We start from the raw sequence: 9,227 nt of genomic DNA on the forward strand, positions 1-9,227 counted from the left end.
TTGGCCGCGCACCAACACTAGGTACTTAAATAAACCTTATATGAGTCTATTTTTACCTTTAATATTATTTTTCAATTTTCTTTTTAAATTTGTTAATCTTGTATGAATATCAACTCTTGCCTTTGAGTTGATAGGACATTAGTCCTAGATATCATTTGTGTTGGTTTGATATGATTTGAGATTTTCAATCAAACTCCCCTGGATTTTGAAGTTTGACCAAGGTAAATATATCTATGCTTTTTATAAGAACAAACTATGATTTGCTTTATAAAAAAAGAAATGTCCATACATAATTTGGATAAAATGTGCCCAATTGCTACCTTTGCTGAGCTGAGCTGTCAAACCCACAATCCTTACCACCCTCAATATAATCCCAGCTTGGGACTATGCTAAGGGTTTGAGCCATCCTTTCGAATTAATTCGGAAATGGTCTTAACCAGTTAGTTTGGCTTATTTTATGACCTAGGCTTACTTAATTTGTTCAATGATTGGGACTTTTATTCTGGAGACCTTTTCTTTCAATGGGAAGTTCTAATTGTTGGCGACGATTCATTCATCTTTTTAATTTTGATTGCAGAAAGAAAAAAAAAACAAGAGGAAAAGAAATACACCATTGATCAAAGCCTAAGTTGGCAAAATTTTCCCAATTCTAATATCGTAACAAGAGAACATACATTTGTCCGATGTAGATATTGCTATTACATCAATGAACTACATCATCATTATTTAAAATAATCCCTCTCAGACAAGGTGGAATCACCTAGTAGAACCAAGCTGGCTACGAATGCAAATTAGCTTAGATGGGATAATAAGCAAACCACCTATCAACCAAGGCAAGAGATTCCTTGTGCTTGTATTCTGGAGCTGTGAGGCCTGCTCCCTGTGTGACCAAAAACATATTTAGCTTCATAAGTTTTATCTTTTTGCGCTTGTGAACATATATAGCAACTAGGATTAAATAACTGATGGGTTTGTTCTTACCTTTAGGGTAGCATATGTTAAGCCGTAATGATCGTTCATAAACTTTGTTGTGTATCTGCATAATAAAGAATTTTAGAATTATGGGTAAGTAGAAAATTTTCAAGCTAAAAACGACCTTAAGGTCAGGAAAGAAAAGGAAGGATTTGTAAGGAAGCTGCATAGTGGCACTCACCCTGCAACCTGACCATCAACATACCATGGCCGCCACTTATCAAAAACAGGCACATCAAGAGATTTTATCCATTCTAGCGTACCAATATATGGAGTAGAGAGATCATGATCACCACTGCAGGAGGTAAAAGAGTATGTTAATAACAGGAAAATTTTATGTTGTTCCATAAGCTCAAATTCTAATGGATTCTTATTACATTTTTTACACTTCCTGGTTCAATTTTTATGTTAGAAAAGTGCAGAAAATCACCTGTAAATCAAAGCCCGGAGACCTGTTCTTGTGAAATTCTTATGATATGCAACAGTACTGTCAACATTTTCTGTGTAAGATGGGAAGCTTTTTGGGCACCTCCTCCAAGTCTTCACAGTTCCCTGATTGTTGTGCTTAAAATATCTTAGTAAAATTATTTAGGAAGCTAGATGATGACATTCTCACGAAGTCTACATACCGGTCGAACATAAAGAGCATTTTGGACGTTTATATCATTTAACCACTTGTAAGAGAGCACATAACTGAAACTCTGTAAAGGAGGAAAATTGAGAAAAGTTGAGAGATTTTGTTCATTTCAAGAGGAATATTGTGGCTCATCCAAACAATTATGAGGCAAAGAGAGGCGTTTACCCGACACCGCAATTCCGGGATTCTAGATAGGGAAAGAAGGTAGTTCATAGTAGTGTTTTCCTGAACTCTCAAGTCCCATTGTAGTTCTGTTGTTTGGGGGGATGCAAAAGCACACTGAGGTTCCAAAATCATTGCAATATTTATTTGTAGGAGGCACTGCAAATTCAGATGGTTACTTGTTACAAATGATGTGAATTCATCTAATAAAAAAAATAAATTAGAACACAGATTAAAGCAAAGAAGGAAGCACAAAAGTTCTAGAAATCCCACAAACCATTTTGATAGTTTGAAGAGCTTCAACACATAGTGTATTGTTGATGTCTACATTCCCATAATCACCATTGCAAGTTTCTTTGGCTGCCTATAAATCATAAAGCAATTAATGTGAGAAAAAGGAGTGAACTCGTTTACATGTTGGGAAAATAATTGGTCTAGACAATCTCCAGGGTTCTGTATAGTTTTTGGAAGTTGTGTTCCTCACAGTTCTTTTCATTAGGATGTCATGAGGGTCATAGATAGAAAAATATTTAAAACAAGAAAAAGAAGAGAAAAATCCACTAGCAGAGTATAGTTGAACCACCTTGTAGAGTCCATCTGATATGAGGGACACACGATGAGCATATGGAATTCTTGAATTATCATCAATCAAATAGTCAGTCACTGGATTCCCGAGCAAGTATCCCTGAAACCGATTTACAGAAAACTTGTCATCTCATCACACAGTTGTAGTAAACTAAATTTTCATTTATTCCATTGCCTCCTAGTTTTCCACACAATTACAGAGCCAAAGGTTTGATAAGCTATAAACTGAAATTTTACCTCTAGACTATGTTTGACTTCAAAAAGTAGTAAGGAAAAAATTGCGGAGGAAAATAGTTCTCATATTTTATTTAACTATAGAAAATACGAAAAATAAGATAAAATAAAATATACAAAAATTAGATGAAAATTTATGCATTTTTAAGTTTTTTAATCTTTATATAATAAAGGAAATTAAGTGAAATGAGTCTAAAAATTAAGTAAAAATAATATATTGATTTTAATAATATTTTTTATTTTGTTTCATTTTTTTGGCTTTTTCTTTTTTTGGACTTTTTTTTTTTTTATTTTCTTTCCCTTACATTTTCCTTCAAATTTTTCGGAAACCAAACACAACCAAAGTGTTTCTAGTTCTACCTGGAGTTCCATTTTTGGCTGGAGACCGACTTCAAGGCCTGCATTCAAGTAATTCCGGATGAGTTACGAGTTGATTTAATTAAGAAAAGGCTCCAATTCCAATTGAAAGAAAAAGTCCTTTAAAAGCATATGTTGAGCCTTGAATAAAGAATTACCATGTAGTATGTCCTTAATGAGGATTGGGGCAACGATGCCTGAATAGGAATCACCACCGATGTAGAGTGGATTTCCAGCAAAATTTGGGTGAAATGTCAACCACTGTGGCACAAATTGAAACATTGTCGATAAGGGAAATTAAAAATATTCTGTATCTTTTTTGCAGTATGTAAGTTTTTTAAAGCATAAAACCAGTAAGCTTGAACATGAAAAAATGTTAGGCATTTTACACTCTTAGTATTCATCCATGGTCTGTCCACTGCTCCATGATAGACCAAAGTTTTTTGGGTTCTTTTATATAGTTCCACCTACCTTCCTCAGAAACTGATAGGTCTGGGCTGCTGATGATGTGTCTGACACATTGTAACCATAAGAGGTTTCTGCATATGAAAACCCGGTTCCAACAGGTGCATCGATGAATATTATGCTGGCAACCTGAATAATCATGGCCAGTTGCAGTTAATTGAAGTGTTGAAATTACTTAATAATTGAAGCAACTATGTGAAATTTTGTACCTTGGTCCATGAGTATGGATTCAACTTAAGGGTTGGCAAGATCCCATCATAGCCTTCTACATCAAAAGCTAATGGACCTACAAGGATGTGCAGGTATGTCAAGGCCATTGTTACCTGAGAGTACAACAATTGGGATTTGGGACCAGCTTACAACCAACCAACCAACCCGGGTTGAAAATCAGGTTGGTAGTTGGTCCAGTTTTTAAAAAATTTCACTCAACTCAGAAAAATGAATGCTGAAAAGCCCAGTCTGCAAAACACTTTCATTGGGCAAAATGGGCAACAGCCCACAGGACATAGTGAGCAGCCCAGGGCCTTAGAGCTTAAAGCAGGGTTGCAAAGGGGTTGGGTTAAACCAAGCCCAACCCAAGGGGATGAGTTTGTGTTTGTTTATTTAGTATCTTCTTACTGTTCAAACATGGTCGTAGCTTAGCTGCTGACCTGAAATGACATTTAAGGTTGTACGGCCATTATAATTGTTTGGGCCTACTGAGACAGACAAAAGCATATTTAACCTAGTGCAATACGGCCATGACAGACAGATAAATGGATAAATGATTATTTAAAAAAAAGACAAAAATCTCTGATTATTCACCTTTCCGAACAACCAAACATAGTCTTGACTGAGTGACAATTAAAATGGACTGCAGGAGCAAAAAAGTGAATTGTTCCAATTTTGTGGCAAGAGACGTATCTCTCTAAGGACACTTTTTCAATACTCTTTTCTTTTTTTCCAACAAAGAGAAGAATCATGAATACATGTCATGGTGGTAAGAGTCAACATATTGTAAAGAAATAAGTGTCCCATGTCTTATCTCTTTCAAAAAGCACAGATCTTGCATTCTTGGTGGGGTTGAAGGGTAGAAGAAACTAACCAATTTCATAAACAAGAGCAGAGAACCCAGAACAGCCAGGGCCTCCAGTGAGCCAAAGCACAAGAGGATCCAAACGAGGGTTCCTCTCGGACTCTATGAAGTAATAGAACAGTTGCACATCATCCGTGTCTCCCACACTAATGTATCTGCATACAGAAACCCAACATCAAATTGGACAAAAAAATAAAAACTGAAAATCTGGGAGCAATTTTTTGTTTATTTATTTATATTTTTAAGCTATCATATCAATTAATTTGTTGTAACTCTTCAAAATTTACCAAGCATAAAAGTGGACAAACAAATGAGGCATAGAAGAGTGAAAATGATTTGAACTCACCCAGTTTCAAGTTTGAAGGGAAGCTTTCCAGGAAAACCCGGTAGAGTCTCTACAATTGACTGAGAAGTCGCCACGCCGGTGAAAAATAATAGAAGAAGTACGCTAAAACACATTCTACTCATGGAACTTCTGGAATTGAACAAAATTTTTGGACTCTGCTCTTCTTGAGAAGGTGTAGCTGGTGCCATAGCTGGTTCCCAGAATGCACCACAGCCCAAAAAGAAGAAAGTCTTAAATGGAATTTGGATTGAGTCCCAGTAATATACTTGTTTGAAATTCAATGGCATGTAGGTCATGTACCCAATATGCCAAGTAGGCACTTTCACTCGGCGCATGTGCTGAGTCGGATGACGAATCAAAGGGTAGGTAAATCATCTCTCTACCTAACTCCACCTTCAATTCTAAGTCAAACTCGCACTCAACAGTACCCATTAATTCAAAGCAACTTATATATAAACTCAACCAACTTTCTAGCAGCCCAAGATCTAATAGAAGGAAGGGTCCATAGGGACTGACACCTTTGGTGGGTTTGAGTTTTCCATGCGGTTTTGCTACCAAACCAACACGTGAGTTGCCGCTCAGATTTGATTATTTGCAAAATATTTTTTTGCTTTGGTGTTTGAATATCGTGGTGGACAATTACACACGCAGCCATCCATTATCCATTTTCATTCTCACCTAATCTTAAGCTTGGATGCATGTAAGCCCAACTTTGGGTCATAGCCTTGAATTTCAGACATGGCTTTGATGGTTGGTTGAGTTTCGGAGGTGGGACCTCCATGAAGAAATCGATCTAGTTATGAAACGCTATCAAAGTTACAGAATCTAAGTCAAAATATGTGAACACCTACTCCATTTCTAGTAACTTAAATTTTTTAGTTAGTGGTTCATAATTATACTAAAGTTAAGATGACCTTCCTGTCATGATTTCTTACAAGTTTATACGTATGATTTTACAACAGAAAAAAAGCCTAGAGTCGTGCACTTGAGATATTTTCTAAGTAACCCATGTCACATTTAGACAACTTGACATTTGAAGTTGCTACTAAGCTACTAATGTGAGTGCAACATCAAGACAACATGGAAATGAGAGATGCTGCTTTTGTTATGTTCGGTTTGAGAAAAGCACCTAGAAAAAAATATATATTGAAGAAAAACATGATTTTTTTTTTTTCATATTCAGTTTTATGATAGAAAAAAAATCATACATAATAAAAATTAATTAGTAATTTATGTATTTTTAAATTATTTAATTTTTATATAAAAAGGTTAAAATAAATAAAATAATTTTAAAATGACATATAAAAATAATTTATTCACTTCAATTTTTTTTTTCTTCTAATTTTCATCTCTATTTTCTTTATCTTATATTTTTTAGAAACCTAAAGCCTCATTTGGTCATATTTTTTTAAATTTCCTTTTTAAGAACTGTTTTTAAGTTAAAGAACAAAAAATAGTTTTATAATGTTTTATAAAAAAATATGGGTGCTTAGTAAGTTATTTTTAAAAATAGAAAACAAAAAACTTCTTTGGATAAATTGTATTTAAAAATAATTTTTTTTTGTTTTGATTTTATAGAGACATTGCAAATTCACTTTATATAATCTAAATTAAATTTACTTCATGTCTTATTAGAAATAAAAATAGTTTTATAATTATAAATAAATTGAAAAATAAATAATTTTTAGTAAAACATAAATAAGAATATTATAATAAAATCATGAATTATATTTTTTATAAAAAAATACTATTTTAATATATATTAGAAACATTTGGATATTAATATCTATGTCAATTTTTCTAGTGAAAAATGATTAATAATAATTTTTAACAATATTTTATTTAAAATGAATATGAATAAGGTTTAACTTTTTTAACATGTAAATAAGTGAAGTTTTTTTTATTTCATATACACCTTTAGTACTGAATTACAATATATAATATTTTAAAATGTTATGATTTAATATGCAATTAATAAAATCGATTTTTTGAATTCAAAATTATTCTTAAAAATTAAAAAGTTCATTAAATAATTTTAATTTTAATAATTTCATACTTAATTTATAATTTATTTATCTAAATTCAAAAAATATAGTTGTGTGCATAGGAGAAACAATAAAGTTATGATTTATAATATATCGGTTTTGATCTATTACTTTTGTTAATAATTAGATCTATCTTTTTAGTTTCAAATTATTTTTAAAAATTGTTATACTCATTAATAAGTTCAATAAAAAGTATCACTTAATTTGAAGTTCATTTTTATAGTAAGAAAATTTATAAAAATATAATTATATGTAGAAAAAAACTAATAAAATCATTATCAACTAATTTTTATTCATAATTTTTTTTATATTAATGGGTTTATTATTGGATTTTAAATTATTTTTAAAAATTACTAAATTTGTCAATGAATCCAATGCATTTAGTCTTGTTTAATTTGAAATTCATTTGTTTAGTGAAATAATAATAATAATAATAATAATTCTATGTAAAATATAAACAATAGAGTCATTCTCAATCAATTTTTGTCCATACATTTTTTATATTAATTAGTTCACTATTTGAGTTGTAAGTTATTTTTAAAAATTACTAGATTTGTTAATGAATCTAACACATTGAGTTTATTTGCACAATAAAAACACTTGTAAAAATATGATATATGTATGTATGTATGTATTGAGTTTCATGACTTTTTAGTATTAATTAAATTAGTTTTTGAGTTTCAAATTATTTTCAAAAATTAATAAATTTTATGTATCAAGTATAGTTTGATTTGAAATTTATTTGTCCAATGAAAAATTTTAAAGAAGTTAAAAAAGATTTAAAAAATCACATGTAATTTAAAGAAAAAAATCATATTTGAAGATTTTCGGTATTGGTATTAGACTGTGGAAAGAGAAAGGAAATTATATCATGTTTATTTGTTTTTTTATGGTTTTTTTTTAAAAAATAAATAAATTTTCTTTTGTTTTTAAAAATAGGTAAAAACAGCTTCTACTTGTTCTCTAAAACTGTTTTTTAATTCACTTTATTTTTAAATACTATTTTCAGATAACAACGGTTTAACAATGTTAAGAATTTTTAAAAAATATTTTTTTTTTTTTAACACAGAAAACTGATTTTAAATCACATAGCTAAACAAGATCTTATATAATTTTAAATTATTTAATATTTATATAAAAGAGTTAAAAATAAATAAAATAATTTTGAAATAACATATAAAAATAGTTTATTGATTTCAAATTTATTTTTTTATTTTTCTTTTCTTCCACTTCTATAAAAAAAAAAAAAATTCTTGGCTAGTCTAAAATGTGTATGCTCAAGTGTGGTACGCTAAGTTTAGGGAGTTAGTAATGGGTTTTAGAATCCCAATAAATTGGGTATCGAACCACACAAAGGTGATCTTAGGTGTATAAAGGATTTGGAAACATCCAAGGACAAGTAGAATCTTTTGAGGCAAACTTTTTCACTCAAATCAAAATTTGACTTCACAAGATTTGCAAAAGTGCATAGGATAAGAAGGGCCCTTAGGCTCCCTTCCTTTTATGAAAAGAAGTTCAATTAAGTTCAGACAATCAAGACTACCTATCAGTGCTCTCATTTAGAGAATTTTCAATACAAGCGCAATTTAATAAAAGCCAATGCTTCAAACTTGTGAAGCCCTTAAAGGCTCCACAACCCATTTGCTTTTCAAATTAATTATAATAGTAGGGACCTATCAGTAGCCACCTCTAGTCAAAATGGCTCTTACCACTAAGTGTTTGAGATACTCTCAAATGGGCCCCTAATATTCAAATTTCAAGCATCAAGGCATGACATAATAATTTAAAATGAAGAGGTTTTGGGGATCATGGGCCAAAGGACCTCCTTCTCCTCAGTGTAATCTACTACTGATCAAAAGATATAAAATTAAAATTAAAATGAAGAACAAAAATAGAGAATAAAAAAAACATCATTAAAACCTAAGATTCAACTTCAATATTACATTAAACTAAAGCTCAAAAGTATGTGCATCTGAGTATAAAAGAGTAAAACATTATTAAAAAGATTGAAATTGAAATACCAAGTCCTAAGGTTGGAGGTTGAAGAAAAGCTCCCTACTAAGGGGCCTCATGAAATCCTACTTCTCCAACTGCAAAATCATTTTAAATAGGTGCTTCTATGTTGTCCAAAGTGGTATACCATATGGAGGCATCAAAAACAAGCTGGAAGATCTAATGGTGGCTTGAGAGAAGTAAAAAAGAAATGTGGATCCCATGCATTATCAGAGTTCAAGTACAAAATGATTAGCAATTCTAGAGAACATTGCGCTAGGGTAGGAGGGAAATGGTGTCAGTTCTTACATTAGGGCCATCTTGATTCCGTTTTTTTTTTTTTTTTTTATTCTTCCA

At 31.2% G+C, this 9,227-nt stretch overlaps 1 protein-coding gene across 1 annotated transcript; it reads right to left on the reverse strand.

The window, feature by feature from the left end:
• Positions 1-599: 599 nt before the first annotated feature.
• Positions 600-5,070, reverse strand: LOC117911515 (serine carboxypeptidase-like 7). The gene is made up of 14 exons (XM_034825920.1): positions 4,834-5,070; positions 4,497-4,642; positions 3,622-3,698; positions 3,419-3,541; positions 3,106-3,208; positions 2,951-2,988; positions 2,355-2,456; positions 2,049-2,135; positions 1,775-1,930; positions 1,602-1,673; positions 1,403-1,524; positions 1,154-1,267; positions 982-1,036; positions 600-880 (listed from the first exon to the last, which is right to left on the reverse strand). Exons 1-14 carry the CDS (start codon positions 5,019-5,021, stop codon positions 797-799), a joined length of 1,467 nt encoding a protein of 488 aa, XP_034681811.1. The 5' UTR covers positions 5,022-5,070; the 3' UTR covers positions 600-796.
• Positions 5,071-9,227: the final 4,157 nt, after the last annotated feature.

Source organism: Vitis riparia, chromosome 3 (assembly GCF_004353265.1).
Source record: "Vitis riparia cultivar Riparia Gloire de Montpellier isolate 1030 chromosome 3, EGFV_Vit.rip_1.0, whole genome shotgun sequence".
NCBI lineage: Eukaryota > Viridiplantae > Streptophyta > Magnoliopsida > Vitales > Vitaceae > Vitis > Vitis riparia.